The sequence below is a fragment of the Aspergillus versicolor genome (genome assembly GCF_001890125.1).
Source record: "Aspergillus versicolor CBS 583.65 unplaced genomic scaffold ASPVEscaffold_10, whole genome shotgun sequence".
NCBI classification, from domain to species: domain Eukaryota; kingdom Fungi; phylum Ascomycota; class Eurotiomycetes; order Eurotiales; family Aspergillaceae; genus Aspergillus; species Aspergillus versicolor.
Genome location: NW_024467533.1, coordinates 129,490 through 150,429, shown reverse-complemented (window position 1 = coordinate 150,429; position 20,940 = coordinate 129,490). Strand labels below are relative to the sequence as shown.

The 20,940-nt window shown below is 52.9% G+C and overlaps 9 protein-coding genes across 9 annotated transcripts; 4 read left to right on the top strand and 5 right to left on the bottom strand.

The window, feature by feature from the left end:
• Window positions 1–238: 238 nt before the first annotated feature.
• On the bottom strand, window positions 239–1,262 carry ASPVEDRAFT_154061 (intradiol ring-cleavage dioxygenase; the record flags this gene model as incomplete). The annotated part of the gene is made up of 2 exons (XM_040808393.1): window positions 239–623; window positions 677–1,262. 2 exons carry the CDS (start codon window positions 1,260–1,262, stop codon window positions 289–291), a joined length of 921 nt encoding a protein of 306 aa, XP_040671716.1. The 3' UTR covers window positions 239–288.
• A 1,261-nt stretch (window positions 1,263–2,523) lies between these two features.
• Window positions 2,524–4,028, top strand: ASPVEDRAFT_139326 (uncharacterized protein; the record flags this gene model as incomplete). The annotated part of the gene is made up of 2 exons (XM_040807569.1): window positions 2,524–2,574; window positions 2,640–4,028. The coding sequence occupies 2 exons, from the start codon at window positions 2,524–2,526 to the stop codon at window positions 4,026–4,028; spliced, it is 1,440 nt and encodes a 479-aa protein (XP_040671715.1).
• Window positions 4,029–4,872: 844 nt separating this feature from the next.
• Window positions 4,873–5,733, bottom strand: ASPVEDRAFT_64819 (EGFR-like transmembrane domain-containing protein; the record flags this gene model as incomplete). The annotated part of the gene is made up of 2 exons (XM_040815749.1): window positions 5,306–5,733; window positions 4,873–5,222 (listed from the first exon to the last, which is right to left on the bottom strand). The coding sequence occupies exons 1-2, from the start codon at window positions 5,676–5,678 to the stop codon at window positions 4,873–4,875; spliced, it is 723 nt and encodes a 240-aa protein (XP_040671714.1). The 5' UTR covers window positions 5,679–5,733.
• A 498-nt stretch (window positions 5,734–6,231) lies between these two features.
• On the bottom strand, window positions 6,232–8,443 carry ASPVEDRAFT_45379 (uncharacterized protein). The gene is made up of 6 exons (XM_040813272.1): window positions 8,383–8,443; window positions 8,015–8,336; window positions 7,507–7,961; window positions 7,303–7,454; window positions 6,713–7,252; window positions 6,232–6,657 (listed from the first exon to the last, which is right to left on the bottom strand). Exons 1-6 carry the CDS (start codon window positions 8,419–8,421, stop codon window positions 6,369–6,371), a joined length of 1,797 nt encoding a protein of 598 aa, XP_040671713.1. The 5' UTR covers window positions 8,422–8,443; the 3' UTR covers window positions 6,232–6,368.
• A 303-nt stretch (window positions 8,444–8,746) lies between these two features.
• ASPVEDRAFT_45377 (pleiotropic drug resistance family ABC transporter) lies at window positions 8,747–14,040 on the top strand. The gene is made up of 9 exons (XM_040813271.1): window positions 8,747–9,500; window positions 9,554–9,636; window positions 9,689–10,140; window positions 10,188–10,531; window positions 10,590–10,833; window positions 10,900–11,826; window positions 11,875–12,187; window positions 12,257–13,346; window positions 13,398–14,040. The coding sequence occupies exons 1-9, from the start codon at window positions 8,962–8,964 to the stop codon at window positions 13,825–13,827; spliced, it is 4,422 nt and encodes a 1,473-aa protein (XP_040671712.1). The 5' UTR covers window positions 8,747–8,961; the 3' UTR covers window positions 13,828–14,040.
• A 177-nt stretch (window positions 14,041–14,217) lies between these two features.
• Window positions 14,218–17,124, bottom strand: ASPVEDRAFT_154056 (uncharacterized protein; the record flags this gene model as incomplete). The annotated part of the gene is made up of 7 exons (XM_040808392.1): window positions 14,218–15,292; window positions 15,345–15,460; window positions 15,514–15,564; window positions 15,620–15,742; window positions 15,789–16,884; window positions 16,932–16,986; window positions 17,034–17,124. The coding sequence occupies 7 exons, from the start codon at window positions 17,122–17,124 to the stop codon at window positions 14,218–14,220; spliced, it is 2,607 nt and encodes an 868-aa protein (XP_040671711.1).
• Window positions 17,125–17,355: 231 nt separating this feature from the next.
• Window positions 17,356–17,707, bottom strand: ASPVEDRAFT_45375 (uncharacterized protein). Its single transcript, XM_040813270.1, has one exon. The coding sequence runs from the start codon at window positions 17,581–17,583 to the stop codon at window positions 17,407–17,409; it is 177 nt and encodes a 58-aa protein (XP_040671710.1). The 5' UTR covers window positions 17,584–17,707; the 3' UTR covers window positions 17,356–17,406.
• ASPVEDRAFT_75159 (uncharacterized protein) lies at window positions 17,356–19,706 on the top strand. The gene is made up of 5 exons (XM_040816289.1): window positions 17,356–17,810; window positions 17,854–18,132; window positions 18,191–18,366; window positions 18,424–18,791; window positions 18,851–19,706. The coding sequence occupies exons 1-5, from the start codon at window positions 17,641–17,643 to the stop codon at window positions 19,466–19,468; spliced, it is 1,611 nt and encodes a 536-aa protein (XP_040671709.1). The 5' UTR covers window positions 17,356–17,640; the 3' UTR covers window positions 19,469–19,706.
• Window positions 19,707–19,737: 31 nt separating this feature from the next.
• ASPVEDRAFT_32284 (NAD(P)-dependent oxidoreductase) lies at window positions 19,738–20,881 on the top strand (the record flags this gene model as incomplete). Its single annotated transcript, XM_040810590.1, has 4 exons — window positions 19,738–19,771; window positions 19,836–20,212; window positions 20,274–20,774; window positions 20,819–20,881. 4 exons carry the CDS (start codon window positions 19,738–19,740, stop codon window positions 20,879–20,881), a joined length of 975 nt encoding a protein of 324 aa, XP_040671708.1.
• Window positions 20,882–20,940: the final 59 nt, after the last annotated feature.

Genomic DNA, 20,940 nt, shown 5'->3' with positions numbered 1-20,940 from the left:
ACAATTTCCTTTCCAGGTGGGTTTCCTTCATTGTTCCTTCCACTGTGTGGTGAAGGGAACAAACTCAGGGCCGGTCAGAGTTGCCTTAAAAGTTAGGCCGCTGGAAGTGCTTTATGAAGGAATCTTCATTACCAGGAATTACAGCTGGCTGATTTACTTTCCGCTACAGAAGTGTATAATTGAAGCATGAGTGGTTCTTCCTGATTATAATCATACATACTCTGGAATATAACCGCATGCCTCATTCCCCTTTTCAGTTGTTGTTTCTCCCCAGTATAATATCATCGGTCAGTTTTCAACTGCAGTCGTGTCGATGCCGATAGTTATATACCCAATCAAGCCATTTCTGACATCCTTTCCATCCGCAGGGATAACTGAGAGGACGGGATTATAGCCCCCCTTGGTGTCGCCCTCAAAGACGGAATCAACATCATTCGTGGTCCTCTCAATCTCGGTGTGAGATGCGTAGGGCTCGAGGCTCATGATCTCTTTTGATATTTCCTCATCAAGGTATAGCTGGCCAGTGCTGACGGTGTTGCCCGCGGTCAAAGTACCGTTCGCCCGTAGAGACCAGTCCGTGTGGGCTTGCACATGGATGTGGATTGCGCGTTCGACATAGAAGCCTGTAGATAGAGCGATTAGTGTAGTTCTCGTCAAGGCGCGTTGTGTCACTTACCAGGGACGATAGTTTTCATCTCCATCATTCCATTCTCATTAGTTGGCCACATGCCTCTCAGCCAGGTGGTGCTGTCTGTATGGAGATCAGCGGTGGCCATGTCCGTGACATTCATCTCCTCCAGTAGCTGAGCAAACGGCGTGTTTGGCGAGAGGCCAGTGAATGAGGAATATGAGCCAGTGGCGTTGCAGTGCCAGAAGTCAAGCAGCACATTTGGAAGCGGTTCACACGTTGCCATGTCCAGAACACCAACATCCAGCCATAGCGGAACCCCCGGTTGGTTCTCAGTCATGTCCTGTCGGAGAGTCTGCGATTGCGGCCAGACGTAGGGTCCCTCTGTGACTTCAGGGGTCAGCACGCAGGTATCATTCTGGATCTTGTCGTAATACGGCGCCTCTGCAGTGATCTCAAATGTTGAATTGTGACCCTCCCAGCGCTTGGCCATTCCTCGTTTCGCCATTCGCCGTTCGTTAAAGCTTGCGACATGATTCCCACAACGCTTGGCCATTTGGTCACGGCGTGCGAGTTGCGCGTGAGAAATGGGCTTGTGGGGGCCTGGATGAGCCAGTGCTGTGATGCCAGCCATGGCAGCGATTAAAACTTTTGAAAGGTACATTGTGAGATATCAAGGCCAGCAGTAATTGGGTTGTAATGAAGAAAATGGTTGCATGGTTAGAGGGCGAGCTATATATATATTGCTCCAATACCCAATTCCGACCAGCGATTCCGAGGAGTATCAAGTCCCACTGTGGAAGTCGTCATCACTTTTAAGTTTGTGGATAAAATACTACTACTACTACTACTACTACTTCTTCTTTTTTTTTTCTTTTTTTTTTTTCGATTAACCAACTCCACAAGTTGATATAGTGCTGTTTCGGAACTACAAAGAGTCTGGTGCCGGCGGACATACCCACCACTCCAGGGCATTGCGCGTCTAGTTGGTAGCAGAAAGGAGACATTGCATAGGCGAGATAGGGTGTAGGATTGCGAATAAAACAGCGACAATTGGGCCGGAGTGTTGATGCGTGGAGAGTGTCCGGTGCATGATTTCTGGGCCAGTTTGATACAATTGTGCAGATCTGACTGTGAATAGTTTAGACCACGGAAGCTCAATTCCGCTGAATCAGCAGAAGCCGCCTTTTCGCTGCAAAGGAGACCTGCTCGTTATGCGCTCTCAAGGCTCCAGTGGCTCAGCCACAAGCAGGAGCAAGCCACCGAGAGTGGCACCGGTGGCTCGCGCATGGCCTGCACTTGCTGTCGACATCGGAAGGGAAGGACACTGGCAAGTGCCGGCTGCGAGAGATAAACGACCCACAGTTTCTGAAACTTGCCGTCTTGCGGGTGCCTTGCGGCCTTACTCCACTGCCGCAGAATCAAGGCATCTGCATTAGATATAATCTCTATAGCGAGCTCGAGGGAAGTAAACTGCATAGGAGCAGCCGCACTCTACCCCTCTGCGATTCCCAATCTGTTTGAGCCTTCCTGATTCAAGCCCGTTGATTGAGTTCGGATGGCACCTGAGATGCTGGCCTCTTCTGATGCTGAACTGAGGGCCCAGCTAAAAACGATATCTAGGTGCTTGTATAGGATTTATTCAACGCACATATATAATGCAAGTCTGAATGAATACAATGGATTCCGCTGTCAAATCCCCGAATACGAGGGGCCCGACCGCCTCTCGTCTAGCGGGCCAATAGGAGCTTTTTATTCACAACGGCCGGCTCCATCTGTCACGTGGCGGGGCGGTCTTGCGGGCACCGGCCAGGGGGAGAAGTCTGGATTCAGCCTGGATTCAGCCACAGAAGAGCCATGACAGCCAGCTGGCAAGGCTACCAAAACGAAAGATAATGGTCGGCGTTCCGCGTAGCAAGGCCTGTCTTCTGTGTCGAGAGCGACGAGTTGGGGTGGGCTTCTTCGTTCTCATCTACCGATCTGTGCACTGACGTCGCAATAGTGTGACCAGACCCGCCCACAATGCTTGCAATGTAGCAAATATGGCGTGTCTTGCCCTGGATACATGCGTCCCATGCAGTTCCACGATGAGGGCCCGCGCATCCAGCAATCCTATCAAAAGAAGCGGCCAGTTCCCCGTGGTGGGAAGAAGACCCAAGCTGCCGACAACAAGAGCGACGCCCAGGAACGTCGTGTAGCCAGAGTCTTTAAAGCGTCAATGGACGAGCGTGTTCATCCAGCGATGATCCATCAGTCTTTCATTAACCAGCAGCCGCAGGTGTTCAAGGACTCCATCTGCGCTGCCTTCCCCACCATGTTCTTCCACAATCAATTCCGCTTTGGCCACGGCTTCACCTTCCCAGACTGGGTGGTGAAGCATTTTGGCTCGAAGCTGTATTTCGATGCCTGTGTTTCGTGCATCTCCGCTGAATATCTGGCCCATCTTACCGGGGACGCCAGAATCCGCCAGTTCAGCCGGCAGAAGTATGCACGCGCATTAGGCGAGGTCAGGAAGGCCTTGGACTCGGACGAGGCGTCGTCGGATAGTCTACTGCTTGCGGTCATTCTGCTTGCCTTCTTTGAAATGAACACACAAACGACGCGAGAGGCCTGGATCTACCATTCGCGAGCGATCAGACGACTGATGATGAACCGTCCGATGGAATTCTATCTGTTGGGAGTTGGGCGCATCTGTCACTTTGCATACAGACCGTTTCTTGTGGCCATGGCTCTTTATGAAGGCGAGGAATGCTTCCTGAGTGAAGACTATTGGCAGACGATCGCAAGCGTACTCCGAGCCCAAGACTCGCAGAAGAAGAGCGAGTGGGCGATATACATCACTGTGTATGAGACGATCTTCATGGAACTTGTTAAATGTCCAGGGTACATCAAACAGGCCCGCGATATTACGTCTCTGACACAAGGCGAGACCGGACTACTGGCACAACGAGTTTGGGAGAGTTGCGAGCGGCTGCGCGTATTGAGCAACCAGCTACGAACCCTGCTTGCGGCCTATAACCAACGGAAGGACGGGATTATATTCCACTGCTTTGTCGGGCCAGAGCCAAGTGCTTTCCCGGAAACAAGTCCATCGCTTCTGCTCAATGCTGCGGACAATGCGACGGACATACTGCAGCAACTCTTCGCCTGGTTATCTACACAAACCAAGGAACCATCGCCTTCCTCTCACCCTGGATCGCCATCATACCTGCCTACTCCAGAAAGTGCCAACAGTCCAGAGTCTGCCTGCGCGCCCTTGAAATTCCCTTTCAGCTACGAGCTAGGCGGGCGTGCAGAGGGGGAGGACCCTCCGTCATTTACGTGGCTGGACCGAATCGCAGGCTCAATGGGGCTCCTAGGAGCTCAGATCACCTATGAACGACCAGTAGGGTCGGTGTGAAAGTCCCGAATGGACCATTCGGAGAATGCTTAATTAAAAACGCCTGTTACTGCCGAGGAGACAGCTTAAGCTTTATGCCAAGGCACCTTCGTCGTAGCCATTATACCCGGAGACTAGGTCAGGGATCAGAGACCACGTTATATACGGGCCGAGTGGCAAATAAACGAGATCTGGCATTCCGGAAAGGCACGATGGAGTAAAGAAGTAACAGGATAATGGCACGTTAAATAGTCAGGATAGACTAGTCAGGCAATACTACGAATTACCTGGCTCTGCTCAGGGCTAGGGTACTTTGCGACGAAGTGTTACTCGTACTACAATGCTTCTCAGCCTTATGCTTAGCATTCTATTAGCATGAGCCTTCGGAGGAAGCCCCAGATGTGGGAGAACCGCTTCTCCAGGAGACCCAGCCTGAAAATTGGCAGTGCTGCAAATTACAGTGCAGCTAGCTCTGCAGGAGCCTCTCCAGGGGCGATGCACGGGAATGCCTCCACTTCACAGCTACCCCCAGTATTCGACCAGGTGCCGGCGCCAGATCATCCTCGAGATGACCTTTTCTCGTTGTTTGACATGCCCGCTATTCCGGGTGTTCCTCAAATATTGGAACATGTAGAAGCGGTAACATATTATTCAAGGCGTCGTGGGTAGCTTATTATGGAAATTGCAGCATGCCCCCATTGGAGCATAAACAACCACGAGCGGTCTTAGGCCGTCTTTCTATTGCGTTATATGGCAACAGCAAAAGAGAGGGGCCACGCCCAATGGCATACTCTACAGAGCGAGCAAGGATAGAGATATCGTCAAGTTTCCGGAAGGAGTGTACAAGTGCATAATAGATTCACTATTAGCTTGTATTTACAGGTAGCTCATGGGCCATATTATTAGTACTGCCAGATAGCTCTGATCTGACTGGGTTATTAGCAAGCTCTGCTCTATATAGACCTTTATAATCCTCAGCTGGCGTGTTTAGATTGGAGGTTGCCACGACCTGTTTCCGCCGACGCCGTATTAGAAACCAAAGCAGTGCCATTATGAGCGCAAGTCCCGCGCAGCCCCCAACAACACTCCCAGCGATAGTCCCAGCGTTGCCGGAAGAGGAGGAGTCCGGCTCGGATATTGATGGTAACGGCGAGTCTGTGCTTGTCTGGGTTGGTGTCGCGGACACGGACGGCGACGGTGATGCGGATCCAGTGCCTTGGTAACGGGGGTATTTCTGTTAGCCCTCCATCCTTGTACCCTGAACACAGCAGTGAATCTTGTTTCCAGGAGGAGCTCACCTGTTGCAATAACCTGCAGCAAGCTTTGGGAGGCATTATCCAGTTCCCCGTCTGCACACCCAATGCCTGCTCCGCCATTCCCGGGGAATGTTTCCACAAAGCCCTGCTTCCCGTGCAGGCAACAAAAGTAAGAACCGCCGTTGTAGTATAGGTCCCAGGTCGCATTGTTTGCGCAGTGAGGGTCCTCCTTGACGAGCGCTGCGCACCCGGACTTGGTCTGGCAACAGATCATCCTGTCATCCGAGCAATAAGAGCCCTCGGGGCAGCAGTTATACCAAGAAGCCCAGGGATGGTCGCAAGTCTGCTCGGTCTCAGTACAGGTGCCATTTCTCCGAAGGACATAGCCAGCAGGCGGGCTGCTATAATCACCCATCTCGAACAAGAGTTTGCAGAAGGAAGGTTGGGCGAAAGAGTAGAGTCGGCCTGGGAGACCTGACGAGGCTTGACAGGGGCTGGGACGGTCCCAGGCTTACTGCAGCCTTGTACTTCCTTGTGAAGCAGAACTCCGCGGGCTCAAGCCTCTGGTCTCCACCCCGGGTGATGAGAAGACCGTCAGGGTGAAATGGGTGTAACAGCAGGCTACAGGTCTGAGCTCTGAGTGGCAGTGGAGGGGGACCCTGGCCATCATGGACCTGCTGGGCGCACGATCCTTGCCCAATGGAATTCCGCCTCGTAGATTAATTAATGCAGCCCGGAGGAGCTCATGCCTCCAATTTATACAGTAGGTGAGGCCTTGACAGGCTCCTGGCTATTCATACTTTAACTATCGCAGAGCAATAATGCACTGACTGTTGAGACTAGAATCAATATTATGATATAATATTTAAAACAAACGAGACGTATTATTTTGTTCTGTTCAGTTAGACGTCACAGTATCAATATTGAGGAATTTGACAGCTGTTTGCATAGGCAAGTGAACTGGTCAGGAAAGAGATAAGTACATGGGTCATCAAACATTTCTATGTGCTATCTATGGCGCCCCGACAGGGTAAACTATCTATTTATAAAGGATTGTTAGCTTACAAAAGATCGAGCCTGCGATTCTGTCGTCTAATGGCGATATTCAGGAAACATGCGATGAGACATGGCCCTCTCGTGGTCCATCATAGTCTTTTGGCCTGCGCCGTGCTAGAGCATCATTTATCGCCTGCTCAGCGGCATCTCGGTGATGGGTGCAGTAGTCAATCAAATTTCGGGTGCTTCGTTCGTCCTGGGCGACAGGGATAGTCGAAAGCACATCTTCCAGATTTCGCATGAGTAAGACATCGGCGCGCGCGCGTGGACTGCTTGGGTCTTGGATCGTATGGGTGACGAGGAGCTTGAGTGCGAAGACAACATAATACAGCATAAGCCTACGCTAACGTTAACAAAAAGAGGAGTATTCTGCTGGGCAAGCGCCAGACTCACCCACGAACCAGGGGATTCTCTTTCGGAATACACTTGACCATCCTTAATGAGGCCCGGGCAGCGTCCGCACAAAGCCGTGTTGATATGAGAGCGCGAGGATTGGGAGAGCGATGTGCGATGTGGCTTGTAGCGAATGGTGTGAACGCCTTTGAATTGGATCTGTAAAACGTCAACCGGCGATGGATAACCAAGACACAGTAATAGTAGCTGAGATGAAGGTGAAGGATTGTTGGTGAGGGCCCATGTTCGATTGTATCTCTGGCCTTGGGATGGCCGGGCCGGTATTTTTCAGGAATGTCGCTTTTCCACTGCTCGAGCTGCGAGTCTAGTTGGCCTACGGCGGCGATGGCCTCGTACTCATCCTTATCTTGTGCAGTAATGGAATATAGTTGGCGATAGACCTGCTCTTTGAGCCCCAATAGTCGACAAAATGAAGGGTAGCAGTCGAACTGGAGATTGGGGTCTGGAAGATAGTCAGGAATAGCTATATCCTGAACTGCTCCGAGTTCGGTAGGCGGCACTCCCACTTGGAGAGCGTGGCTAGAGAAGAGGTCAGACCGGGGAGATGAGATAGTGTTGACGAGACGTACTCCAAGTCTAAAGATTGTGTGACCATCCTGACGAGCTGGAATTGTTGCGACAGGCTGGCTTGGGGTGATGATATTCCGCTGAGCATGCGCACTGCCATGGAAATCATGGTGCTGGAGGGGTTACTGTGAAAGGTCCCCAGCAGGTAGAGCGTCTGACGATGGTGAGTGGATGGTGGCCGGTATACAAAGGGCATTGGGAGTTACCATGGTCAGAAGAGCCTGAGCGGAGCATAAGCTGGGGGCCTGGGTCACGAATGATTCCCAGGAAAGCGTGGCATTTTTCCAAAACAGCCACGAGTTGGCTTGCGACTGTTCGTCAAGAAGGGAGGCCAAAGCGAACGTCGCGTTGAGGCATGCCCATGCTGCGGACGATTCGGGTCCGATAGGATACTCTAGCTCGAACCACAGCATAAACTCCTCCTCCTGGAAAGTGGGACAGAACGAATTGTACACCGCAAAGTAAGTTTGCAGCAAGGAGCGAGCAATGTCCTTTGGCGGAAGAGCGACGAACTGCTTTGCCAGGGGCGATGGGCTGCCAAAGATCGTGTCGGCTCCGAACGCCGCAGCAGAGAGACCATGCGAGTCGAGGACGTCGGTGCCCGCAGCTGCTGCCAACCATTCTTTACCCTCGCGCGAGAAGATGGATAGGGGAGTTGAGTCTGGGCATAAAGTAAGCAGATTTAAGATCAACCTCAAGTCGAGGGAGACGTACCGTGATGACTGACGAGGGAGCGAGGGAGCGCGAAGCAGGACAAAAGAGAAAAAGGGTCCGTGTCAGGCGGCGGATCGAAGGCAGAGCTCAATTGATGAGCGAGAGGAGACAATGCGGTGTCGAGATGCGCGGTCTCTGCCAGCGAGGGCAGCCCTAACAACACATCGGCAAACGGGTCGAACGCGGTGGGTTCGGCCTCAAGCTGGGGAAGGGCGACCATGCTCGGGATGCACAAAGACGATCGTCGATAGCAAGCCCGACATTTGGGCATCCCACTATCGAACTGGCATCGCACTTTGCGCCGTCGACAGGAGTGACAGGCCTAGTGAAATTAGCGAAGGCTTCCCAGGCGTCTGGGCAGATCGAACCTTAGTGCTGGCCCGAGTCTTCCGAATCCGAGTGGCCATGATGTAAAGGGCCGAAGATGAAACCTCGGGGTTGACTTGGGGGGGGGGGGGGGGGGGGGGGGGGGGGGGGGAGTGTTGCTGATATTGGCATCCTGGATACGCGCCGGACCCTGGGTATCCGGTTGTATTGTAGTTAGACCCGACATTGCAGTTGAAGAGGATTAGTAAAATCCACCGCTGCAGCGTCAGACAAGGCATGCGAATCGGAAGCAGCTGGCAGCCTTCCAGGGCCCACAGGCTCCGCTTGAAATACGCCGGATCCAGGCCCATCCGAGCTGTATTACTTCCCCGAACTCTTATCGTAATTTTGCTGCCATGAGAGACGCCCACGCCCGCCATGTGTTTGCCTTGTATCCACTCTGCTCGGAGCTGGCCATGCGAGTGCTGTTGATGGGTTCCTCCATGGGATCTACAGCCTCCGAGGGGCCGATGGCCCAAAGCTTGCTATTTAGCACGAGCTGATCGCACTTGTCCCGACTTTTTAGTTTTACCGCCAGAATTCGGCTGTAACTGGGGCTGTTCGTTGACAGCTGCGCGAATATGTCGGTCTTCGGGGGTATCCCTCCTCTCGATGAGAAGGACCAGCCCTCCCGGCTTCCTGAATCCGACACTGCTGCGTCCAGTGTCACCAGGACAGAGGCTCAAAATGGCGAGCTATCAGGGAGCGAGATGGAGGAGGAGATCGAGGCCATGGCACGCCAATTGACCCGTCGGTCTACGCATTTCTCGACTACCGACGCAACAAACCCCTTCTTCGAAGACAACAAGGAGTCAAATCTGCACCCAGACAGTCCCTCGTTCAAGGTCAAGGATTGGATTCGATCTTTACTCGCCGCCCAGGCCGGTGATCCGGAACGCTTCCGCCAACGCAGTGCTGGCGTAGTCTTCAAGAACTTGAGCGTGCACGGCTTTGGCAGTCCTACCGACTACCAGAAAGACGTTTTAAATGCCCTGTTGAGTGTGTCTGGGCTGCTGAGGAGCCTGACCAAGACGGGTTTGCAAAAGGTGCAGATCCTGCACGACTTCCACGGATTAGTTCGCAGTGGCGAGATGCTGGTGGTTCTTGGTCGGCCTGGAAGGTGAGAGCTGTGCGGCCTCTATATCGCGGCGTGTTCCTAATACGGTTCCATAGTGGCTGCACGACGCTTCTTAAGACGATCTCTGGCGAGATGAATGGTATTTACATGTCTGACGATGCATATATGAACTACCAGGGTGAGCTGCCTGACCTGGCTAGAAGAGTTCCAATCGTTAACCACGAAGTCAGGAATATCCGCCCACGACATGCAGAAACGCTTTCGAGGAGAGGCCATCTACAATGCTGAAACTGATGTTCACTTCCCCCAACTGTCAGTCGGAGACACCCTGACCTTCGCTGCGCGAGCACGCGCTCCCCAAACACGCTTCCCGGGCCTCAGCCGCCAGGACTATGCAGCCCATCTTCGTGACGTGGTAATGACCATGCTTGGACTGCGCCACACCTTCAATACAAGGGTGGGAAACGACTACGTGCGAGGCGTCAGTGGAGGAGAGCGCAAGCGAGTCAGCATTGCAGAGGCTATCCTGAGTGGTGCGCCATTGCAATGCTGGGACAACAGTACGCGAGGTTTGGATAGTGCCAACGCCTTGGAGTTCTGCAAAAACCTGTCCCTTATGAGTAAATACGCTGGAACGTCTGCCTGTGTGGCCATCTACCAGGCATCTCAAAATGCGTACAATGTATGTGCATTCCTCTGGCCGGTTCTGGCGACGACTAACAGATCCAGGTGTTTGACAAAGTGACCGTGCTCTACGAGGGCCATCAGATTTATTTTGGCCGCACCGACGAAGCACAGAAATTCTTCGAGGACATGGGCTTCCTCTGCCCTCCACGACAGACCACGGCGGACTTCCTGACCTCGCTCACCAGCCCGAGCGAGCGGCGGGTGCGCCCTGGTTATGAGGATAAAGTACCTCGAACACCTACAGAATTCGCCCAGAGATGGCGAAACAGCCCTGACTGCGCTAGGCTCCTGCAGGAAATTGAAGCCTTTGACCAGGAGTATCCGATCGGAGGTGAATCGTTCCAGAGGTTCGGCGAGGCCCGTCGCTTGATGCAGTCAAAGCAGCAGTTAGTCATTCCTACCCTGGCGATATCTTGAAGGGGTCCCATTCTGACATTCTTGCAGGCGAGCGGGATCTCCCTATACACTTTCGGTTTACCAGCAGGTTACCCTGTGTCTGGTTCGCGGCTTCCAACGCCTTCGCGGAGACGCCAGCTTGACGACCACTGCACTGATTGGCAATTTCTTCATGTCGCTGATCATTGGCAGTGTGTTCTATGACCTTCCACAGGACACTAGCAGCTTTTTCGGGCGCGGTGTCTTGTTGTTCTATGCTGTTTTGCTCAGTGCTTTCAGCAGTGCTCTCGAAGTATGACCATACCGTCGCAAAGTCCTTTAGATAGTCCCAAGGTACGTGAATACTGACGATGCTTAGATTCTCACTCTCTATGCCCAACGGCCGATTGTCGAAAAGCAGTCTCGATACGCCTTCTATCACCCCTTCGCAGAGGCCATTGCGTCCATGTTGACGGACATGCCATATAAGCTCATCAACTCATTTACATTCAATCTGCCCATCTACTTTCTGTCTCATCTGCGGAGAGAGCCCGGAGCATTCTTCACATACTGGATCTTTTCCCTTGCCATCACGCTGACCATGTCCATGGTCTTCCGCACGTTTGGTGCGGCATCGCGCTCACTGTCCGAGGCCCTGGTGCCGGCAGCCCTGCTCATCCTGGGCCTGGTCATCTATACTGGTTTTACGATCCCGACTCGCGACATGCTGGGGTGGTCTCGATGGATGAACTATATCAATCCTATAGCCTACGGGTTTGAAGCCCTCATGGTGAACGAGTTCCACGACCGCCAATTTACGTGCATGTCATATATTCCGTCTGGTGAAGGGTACGAGGATATCAGCCCACAGAACCGAATTTGCAGCGCCGTCTCAGCAACGCCGGGGGCAGATAGCATCAATGGCGACGCATACCTGGCTTCTGCTTATGAGTACTACCATTCTCACCTGTGGCGGAACCTGGGCATTATTATCGCCTTCATGGTCTTTTTCATGTTTGTGTACTTGACTGCTACTGAATTCATCAGCGAAGCTGTCTCCAAGGGCGAAGTTCTCGTCTTTCGACGTGGCCATACGCCAAAGATCACCAACGATGACGAAGCCAGCGGTACCACTCCCGCGCACGACGATACCAACCCGGAGAGCACCGCCGTTGAGATTCAACGCCAGACAGCCATATTCCAGTGGCAGGATCTGTGCTATGATATCACCATCAAAGGGGAACCTCGTCGCATTCTGGATCACGTCTGTGGCTGGGTCAAACCAGGCACAGCTACTGCTCTGATGGTATGTAAAGGTCCTGCATGCTGAAGGCCTCAACTAATTTGAGAAAAGGGTGTATCTGGAGCTGGAAAGACCACCCTTCTCGACGTCCTAGCTACCCGTGTCACAATGGGTGTTGTCACTGGCGAGGTCCTCGTCGATGGTCTCCCCCGGGACGATTCGTTCCAAAGGAAAACTGGCTATGTTCAGCAACAGGATGTCCACCTGCCAACGTCGACTGTTAGGGAGGCACTGCAGTTCAGCGCGCTTCTTAGACAGCCTGCACACTTCACTCGACAAGAGCGCTTGGATTATGTGGAGGAAGTTCTGGTCTTGCTTGGTATGCAATCGTACGCCGATGCTGTCGTTGGCGTCCCTGGAGTTGGTAAGTAGCCCATACCATTTCTGTCTGTTATGAACAGGAGGAAGAGAATGCGGCTAACCGTGCAAACAGGTCTCAATGTCGAACAACGCAAGCGGCTGACCATTGGAGTGGAGCTGGTCGCACGACCCCAGTTGCTCCTCTTCTTGGATGAACCGACGTCTGGACTGGACTCGCAGACTTCATGGTCGATCTTGGACCTCATTGAAACCCTCACGAACCACGGCCAGGCAATCCTATGTACAATCCATCAGCCCTCTGCCATGCTGTTCCAGCGCTTCGACCGCTTGCTCTTCCTTGCCAAAGGAGGGCGCACCGTCTACTTTGGTGAGGTTGGGGAAAACTCTTCCATTCTAACCAAGTATTTCGAACGCAACGGAGGCCATGCTATTACAGACGGCGAAAACCCTGCTGAATGGATGTTGGACGTGATCGGTGCTGCCCCAGGCTCGCATAGTGATATTGACTGGCCTGCGGTATGGAACAGCAGCCCTGAGAAACAGGGTGTACTTGACCACCTGGCCGAATTAAAATCAACCCTATCCAGCAAGCCGAAGGAAGAGGCATCTCCAGCCGAATACCAGGAATTTGCAGTCCCGACATCGGTGCAACTCAGAGAGGCCCTTATCCGGGTGTTCACACAGTACTGGCGGACTCCGTCCTACATCTATTCGAAGATTGTCCTTTCTATTCTGACAGCCCTGTACAACGGCTTCTCCTTTTTCCAGGCAAAGAATACTCAGCAGGGTCTTCAAAACCAGATGTTTAGTATTTTCATGCTTATGACCATCTTTGGTAACCTGGTGCAGCAGATCATGCCCAACTTTGTGACCCAGCGCGCACTCTATGAGGTGCGCGAACGGCCATCGAAAATGTACTCCTGGCGCGTGTTCATGGCCAGCAACATCCTTGTGGAATTGCCGTGGAACTTCCTTGTTGCGGTCCTCATGTTCTTCTGCTGGTATTATCCTATTGGCCTTTACAGGAATGCAGAGCCTACCGATGCCGTGCATGAGAGGGGTGCTCTCATGTTCCTGTTCCTGGTGACCTTTCTGTGGTTTACTTCGACTTTTGCGCACATGGTGATTGCCGGTGTGGACAGCGCGGAGACCGGCGGGAATATCGCGAACTTGGTCTTTGCCCTTCTGCTCTTGTTCTGCGGGTGAGTTCCTATATCCATACTTCGTATATGCCAACAGCTAACCTTTCCAAGTGTGGTTGCAACACCCGACAACATGCCCGGCTTCTGGATCTTCATGTACCGCGTCTCCCCCTTCACCTACTTGGTCTCAGGGATGCTTTCGACAGCGATAAGCGGGACAGACGTCGTCTGCGACACCATCGAAACGCTAAACATGGACCCGCCTTCGGGAATGACCTGCTACGAGTACCTGAACCCCTTCGTCGAAGCAGCAGGCGGCGCGCTCCAGAACCCCAACGCCACGAGTGACTGCGCATACTGCGCAATGGCGAAGACGGACGATTTCCTTGCAGCGGTGCTGAGCTATTGGAGCGACGCGTGGCGCAACTTCGGCCTGCTCTGGGCGTTTATCGCCTTCAATATCGTCGCGGCCATTGGCATTTATTGGCTGGCCAGAGTCCCGAAGACGGGGCTGAAGAAGCAGAAAAAGAAGACTGCTTGATCAGGACTCGGCCTACTACTACAGGATTACTGTTTTAACCCTTGACTCTATATCGTTCTACTGATAGGGGTTCTCTCTTTCTTTCTTTCTCGTCTCCCTCTGCATATCTGCTACCCTCATTCTCTTAGATTCTCTTCTTCCCCAGCTTCCTCGTCTTTACCATCTTTTTACCTACTTTCCTTTTCTAATCATCGGGAGACTGCTCATTTAGACATATTTCACCGTTTAGTCAGATAGAAAATACAAAGACTGTTATTACTCGCCCATACACTCTTTATCCTATAGAAACCCCCGCAACTGGCCTAGGGAGGCCGGTGTTGCGCCATAGCTATCGACTCACCCTGTCTATGATAGAGACACTGCCACCGGTATTCGACCATCTATTCGTAGTTACCCGTTGATATTTGCGGTGTCAATCTCAAATAGTGTGTCACTGATGATATGTAGGACTTTGCAATACTCCCGTACGTTCCATTTGCCTACCTCCTCGAGATGTGCTGCAAAGTTCATGAATGTCCTCCGTGCGGCTCCATAAGGATTGCGGTATGCCGCGCCGCGGAACGAGACAGGGCCCCCGTCCCGAATGAAACTAACGGCCGCTGAAGAAGCAGCCGAAGGGGACGGGCTGAGGGAATCTGCCTGAGCAGGAAGATCGTTCGGCATTGTAAGCCCCAGGTTTGCGACCTGACCCCAATCTACAGGGTCAAAAAGATCGTAGTGTGGAGCGCTATTATCTTGATCAAAGCTCGGGGCGGTCAGCAAATAGAACCCCAGAACGAGAGCTGCGTTGAATATGGTCATTTCAGTATGCAGCATTATACCATCCCCTTGTCGATGGTCCGAAATCGCAAGCAGTGCTTGCATAGCGTGCAGACACGCGCGGCGTGCAGCAGGGCCTTTAGCCCAGAGCCTTAGAGTATCAACGGCTGCCTTTGCTGCGTCTGGCCCATTTCGACCGGCTGCATCCTCAATGACTGACAAGTCCGTAGTGAGAGATAGTCCAAGGTAGTGCCAGAGGATCAGTGAGTTGCTATTCCCACTCTTGAGCACCGCCCCATATGCCTTGAGTATCAAGGTGAGAGAGGGGCTGATGGACGATAGATGGTCTGTGTCTGATAATCGACTGGGCAAGCTAGGATTGGAGGTCCATGGCTCGCACATGGCCTGGGCTGAACTACCCGGACTGCGTTGACATTTAAGAATGCGGATCCATGTCACAGCAAGTACGATCTGGACCCCAAATCCAGTAAGGGCTGGGGGGTAGTCGAGGCGAGCAGGAGCGGACGGAATGCTGCTCCATGGAGAATCTGGCCCGATAAGCAAAGTCCATCTCTCAACGTTAGGCAGGGTGAAGAGACTGTCATCGCCTAACAGTGGTATTTCAAGTTCTCTGGGCGAGAGCATGGGCACCACGTTGAGCATCTGGGAGGAATACACGTCTGCTAGAATGAGGCAGCCCGCCAGGCTAACCATGCCATCAGGTACGGATTGCGTCCATAGGGCATCGCGATACTGACCGTTGGGCTGATTGGATCCGGGCCCATGCCTTCCATGTTACATCCCTATCGTGGACGGCTTCAATGACGGCTGAATTGTATGTCGGTCGCCTGAACAGGCCTCTATCTCGAGCCAACTAGAATTTTGCGTAAGCTTCAGGTGCCATCATAACCCACTTGGGACTCTAACCGACAGCGTTTCCTCGTAGAGGGCCTGTCGCTGTTCCTCAAATGCCATTTCCTGGGATTCTGTTAGAAACGAAACGTTCGGTGCGACAGAACAAGCTGGGACTTACAGGGGTAGAGGCAGCAATGAACAAAAGCAAGCAGGCGCTTGCGAGCACAGTGAGCAGGGCAGGAGCAGGGCAATGGCGCAGTGCCGTGGTGGCGAGCTCAGCCCTGCAGTTCTGGACAGCACCCTGGTAGCAGTCAGTGCACGTTCAGTACAGGGGGCGAAAGACTCACTGGCAGATGCTGCGCTATTACTTTGTGAGCCATCCCTCTGTTGAGGACCATCATGCCCACGACGCACATGGGGAAAAGGAGAAGACTTGGAGTTGTGGAGGCGTTGAACGTTGCAGGATGTACAAAAGGCAAATGCACCATGAACCGATGGAAATAGAGATCCAGACACAGATCGATGATATAAGTTGGAGGTAGACCGTCCTCCCGAAGACCGTCAGACGGGGAAGGGGGCACTGACTGCATTGGATGTTCGGTATGAGGGAGGTAATTTCGGTAGAGGCTTTCAGCTAACCGTGCACGACACGCACCTGTAAAGCCCCAACTCGACTCTGGCTGAGAGGACGAGTCTAGAGTTGCAAGCGCCGTTAAGGAGGTTGGGGAGAAGACATTGTCCTCGGGATGTAGCAAAACATCGTCCCAGCAAACGGGGGTTGGTGACAGCGTAGCGGCTCGCCGCCGAGTGGGCCAGAGCCGGCGGACTTGTTCAAACTGCTCGTTTGATATATTGGTCTTTGGCGGATCTCTGGGCTCCTGGTCCCCAGATCGGGGTGGAGTTAACTGGAGACCGTCCAACAGGGATCCAAACTCCATGTCAACGTTGGTATGGAAGAGATCGCCCATGTTGTAATTAGCGGGTGCTGCGGGTGCTGTAGGTGCTAGCAGAGGCATGTCCAGAACTGTTTCGTTGGGATTAAATTCCAGGTGAGGGTTTGACAGACTGGTTGATTCAGGGATGTGCCCTATATCGATCCCTGGGAGGTCATGACCGGCATGAATCATCCCATCAAGATTTCCTGAGTAAGACGAATTCATGTCCTGCAGAACCTCCGATCGCACATCGTCCCACTCACGGTTGTTCAGATGTTGGATGGGCAACGTGGCGGAATTCGGCTCTTCTGCTGTCGACGTGTCGTGTGCCGTAGGAGAGTCATTAGAAGGCGATCGGCTCCCTGAATCGGCGTCGTCATAATTAAAATTCAACCGGGAGGTTTTGTTTGCCTGCCGGACATCCTGCGACTCAACCGGCGACTGGCTGGCCTCGTTGCGATCCGTCGAGTCCGCATGATGGTGACGGACATGACGGTTCAAGACATCACTGAGGAGCCTAAGAATGCAGCACACTAGAGGACCACCGGTACTGACCTTCTTGCGTATTTCCTTCCACAATGCTTGCATTTGAACGGGCGCTCTCCTGTGTCTGCCAGGGGTTAGTCACTTCGTCTCGGACCTGTTGTTGAGCCTTACGAGCTCGTTGGTGTCGTCTCAAGTGTTCGACCTTGGAGAAGACGCGGTGGCAGTTGGCACATTTCCTGGCGGCGACATCGTGGTTTCGCATGGTGGGATGCAAGTTAGAAAACCAGGTGAAGAGGGGAACCGAGATGCATGGGTATTCCAGTTGGGATAATGGGGCTGATGGGGAAAATGTGGGGAAGAAGCTATTAATTGGCCGGCAGTAGTCCGGTCTATCCGGCAGTGCCCTACAGAACCAACTCTATCTTTTGATATTCAAATGTCGACACGCAGTGGGAGCTTCTGGCTGTGCTCCAGGATCTCCCTCCACCGCGGCGGATCTTTGAACGATGATGTCCCGGGCACGCCGCAGAGGCGAGCGCCAGGACTAGACGCCTGATTCCTTGTCGAGGACATGGTTTAGAACGGGATTGGCAATGACTTTCTCACGGGCACAAGGGTAGTGGGCAGGCTCTGTCCTTATGAGTCTCCTGTACTGCTCCCAATACCCCACATACACCAGGTGGGATGCGCAGCAAGCCAAATACATATAGCTTGCCACCATGACTTGGCCGTTTCTGGTATACTCTGCTGCACCGCTGCAAACTCAGCCAAACTCAGCATGACTACCGTTATTGAATACTCCCACCCCTCACTGGGTGTCGTACGAGGCTTGACCTTGTCGTCCACCAACCAATTTCTGGGCATCCGGTATGCTACCCTAGCAGGGAAATGGGACCCTCCGACACTCTCAGACGCAGTAGCTGGCCCTGTTGATGCCACCAAGTTCGGGTAAGGTACCTTGAATCCATCAGGGACTAAGCTGACATCCAAGCCCAACGGCCATCTCGTCCCCTCACGGCGTCGAAATCGAATTTGGGCAAATTCAAAGGAAGCTACCGATACCTGAGCTCCAGCAGTCGGAGACAGAATGTCTCAACTTGAACATCACTACTCCAGCAAACGTGACGCCCCAATCCAATCTCCCCGTGATAGTATTTCTGCACGGGGGTGGGTACGCGATTGGGTCCAACGCATGGCCACAGTACGACTTCAAACGGATTGTCGCTCTGTCAATGGCTGAGAAGCAGCCTGTCATTGGAGTGAACATCAAGTATGCGAAGGACTCCGTCGCGCCCTTTAATAGCCTACGAATTAACAAATATCTATAGCTATCGCCTCGGGGCTTTCGGATTCTTGACCTCCCAGGAGCTCGAGGCCCACGGATACCAGGCAAACAACGGGCTGCATGACCAGTACACAGCTCTACTCTGGATCAGGAAGAACATTGGTGGCTTCGGTGGCGACCCCGAACAGATTACAGTCGTTGGCCAAAGTGCCGGAGGGGGTCTGACTCTCTGTCGTCAAATCCACGCCTTCACCAGCTAATCTTGTTGCTTTATAGTGTCGGTGACGCACCACCTTCAATCCGAGGCTCCTCTCTTCAAACGCATGGTCAGTATGAGCGGGACGAATCTCCTCATGTCGCCGCTTCCCGCCCAAGTGACAGAATCAACTTACAAGACGGTCGTCGAGAGACTTGGCTTGGGCACACTGTCGCCCTCTGATCGGGTGAAAACACTGGTTCAAATGGACTCTGACACCGTCCTATCTGCGGTTCAACCGGGAGACGCCCTGCTGCCCTCCATGGGCGGGGCTCTCAACGTCAAACCGCATACGTACGCTGAGATTTACAAAGGATTGGCTGGTCCACTGGATCTCCCCGGTCGAAGCTGGTGCCAGCAAATAATGATTGGCGATTGCCAGTTCGACGTACGTACGCCGCGGGCGCATACAGAATCTTCACTTTCGTTGCTAACCTTGGGCTACAGGCGAGTATCTTCAGTATGATGATCAATCGCAGCAGGGAGAAAATTGCCACTTCGTTCAGAGAGTCCTTGATGCGCTCCCTCAGCTCAGCAGCAAAAGCTGCCCAGGTCCTGTCGGCGTATTCCATTGCAGAAGACATTCCAGACGACCAGGCCTTCAACGCGATCCTCAGGTTCGCAAATGACATTGCCTTTTTCGTCCCCGTTCTGAACTACGGACACTGCTGGTCAGGGCAAGCTTTTATCTACCAGTTTAACGAGCCTAACCCGTGGGATGGCCTGTGGAAGGGCCATGTTAATCATATCCTAGACGTTGCCTGTCTCTTCCAGAACTACAACGAGCATTTTCAGGATCCTCAGCGCCGAGTTGCTGTTCAGTTCGCAAGGGATGTGATTGCGTTTGCTAATGGACACGCACCTTGGGCGGTGTTCAAGTGGGAGACTGGGGACCTCAATTCGCGTGTCTACGGTGGGCGAGAGGCTGGCACCCCGGGGACTGTGGTGACTGTGCCAGGACCGGAGCCGCGTACGGAGCGAGCGGACACGATTCTGGGCCTCATGGCTGCTATTCCAGCAGATGACTTGGCTCGAGCTTGGGGTGCCTTTATGGCTGGCTTATAGGCAGAAGGGAGAATGTCTGGACGTGCAGGAATTCTTGCCTCGATATGATCGATCCAGTTACTCTATAACTGTCCAGTCGCTTTGTTTGCATAAATAGTTTAAATTGATGGCATTTTTAGGCCATCCGAATAAAACAGGAAAAGACTAAATTGCCCTGAGTTATGAAAATTACACAAGTGGCCATGTGGGGTGTGCTTGATATATAGTGGCGGGGCTGTCCTAACAAGGACAGACAATCAACAGAGACAGCGCCATCTATACCATATACCATGTCTCAGACAATGGAAAATATTGCCTTCATAGGTAAATGGCGTCATCTAAATTTGCCCGTGTTTACCTTATAGAAGCTAATCCTTGATATTGACAGGGCTGGGTGCCATGGGGTACGGGATGGCCAGGAACATCCGCAAGCGAATGCCGCCAACAGCAACGCTGTACATCTACGACGTGTCGAAGAGTGTCTGCGAGCGTTTCTGTATGGAGCTGCGAGGTATCGGGCACTCGGTCGCTGTCAATTCGCCTCGGGAGGCGGCAGAGGCATCACACACCGTGATTTCCATTGTCCCAGGAGTAAAGGAAGTGCGGCAGGTGTATCTTGATGCAGAGACAGGAATCATTACTGCTGGGAGGAACCCCAGCCGGCTCATTCTTGAGTGCAGCACCATCGATTCGCAGGGGAGTCGCGATGTCGCTGAGCAGTTGCAGCTGGCAGGGGCGGGGACGTACATTGACACCCCTGTTTCGGTGTGTTAACAGTCCCCGCGCATTAAACACATTCAGCTAAACACTGTAACAAAACTTCTAGGGCGGAGTTCCGGCAGCAAACCAAGGAACACTGTCGTTCCTCATCGGCCACAGTAAACCGTCAAGTACAGACCCTGTCGCGCAACGGCTGGAGGCAGTAGTATCGATGATGGGCGATCCGCAAAAGCTGTTCTATTGTAATGCGATCGGTGCAGGACTGGCGGCCAAGATCAGTAACAATTATCTTTCGTGCTCAATCCTTCTAGCAGTGGCCGAGGCCATGGCTATTGGCGTCCGCTCTGGCGTTGACCCGAAGCTCTTGCATGAGATTATCCACAATTCGACCGGGCAGACATTCATGGCAGACAATGTTCAGCCAGTTCCCGGGGTTGTGCCACATGCGCCCAGCAGTAACAACTACAGACTGGGATTCAAGACGCAGATGATGATCAAGGATTTGTCGTTGAGTGTGCAGGCTGGCTATGCAACCGGCATCCATCCTACTGTCGCAGAGGCAGCTCTTCGCGTGTACGAAAAGGCCGCGGTCGATCCACAATGCATTGTAAGTCGTACTGTCTCTGGAATTATCATGTACTGACTGCACAGGACCGGGATGGATCGTCGGTTTATCTTCATCTTACAAGCCCTTCCAAAGAGCCTGCAGAGTAGGCTCTAGACTAGACAAGTGGATAACTTCTCTATTGTGGATGTAAGGACTGTTAGTAGAT

Bases quoted from the DNA above. Each gene is read 5' to 3' on its own strand.
- ASPVEDRAFT_45379 (XM_040813272.1), bottom strand. From the start codon at position 8,421: ATGGCCACTCGGATTCGGAAGACTCGGGCCAGCACTAAG. The intron at 7,962-8,014 runs GTACGTCTCCCT...CTTTATGCCCAG, and splicing joins CTCCCTCGTCAGTCATCACG to ACTCAACTCCCCTATCCATC. The intron at 7,455-7,506 runs GTAACTCCCAAT...CACCATCGTCAG, and splicing joins CTCAGGCTCTTCTGACCATG to ACGCTCTACCTGCTGGGGAC.
- ASPVEDRAFT_45377 (XM_040813271.1), top strand. From the start codon at position 8,962: ATGTCGGTCTTCGGGGGTATCCCTCCTCTCGATGAGAAGGACCAGCCC. The intron at 10,532-10,589 runs GTTAGTCATTCC...ACATTCTTGCAG, and splicing joins TTGATGCAGTCAAAGCAGCA to GCGAGCGGGATCTCCCTATA. The intron at 12,188-12,256 runs GTAAGTAGCCCA...CCGTGCAAACAG, and splicing joins CGTTGGCGTCCCTGGAGTTG to GTCTCAATGTCGAACAACGC.
- ASPVEDRAFT_45375 (XM_040813270.1), bottom strand. From the start codon at position 17,583: ATGGTGGCAAGCTATATGTATTTGGCTTGCTGCGCATCCCACCTGGTG.
- ASPVEDRAFT_75159 (XM_040816289.1), top strand. From the start codon at position 17,641: ATGACTACCGTTATTGAATACTCCCACCCCTCACTGGGTGTCGTACGA. The intron at 17,811-17,853 runs GTAAGGTACCTT...CTGACATCCAAG, and splicing joins GTTGATGCCACCAAGTTCGG to CCCAACGGCCATCTCGTCCC. The intron at 18,367-18,423 runs GTCTGACTCTCT...GTTGCTTTATAG, and splicing joins TGGCCAAAGTGCCGGAGGGG to TGTCGGTGACGCACCACCTT.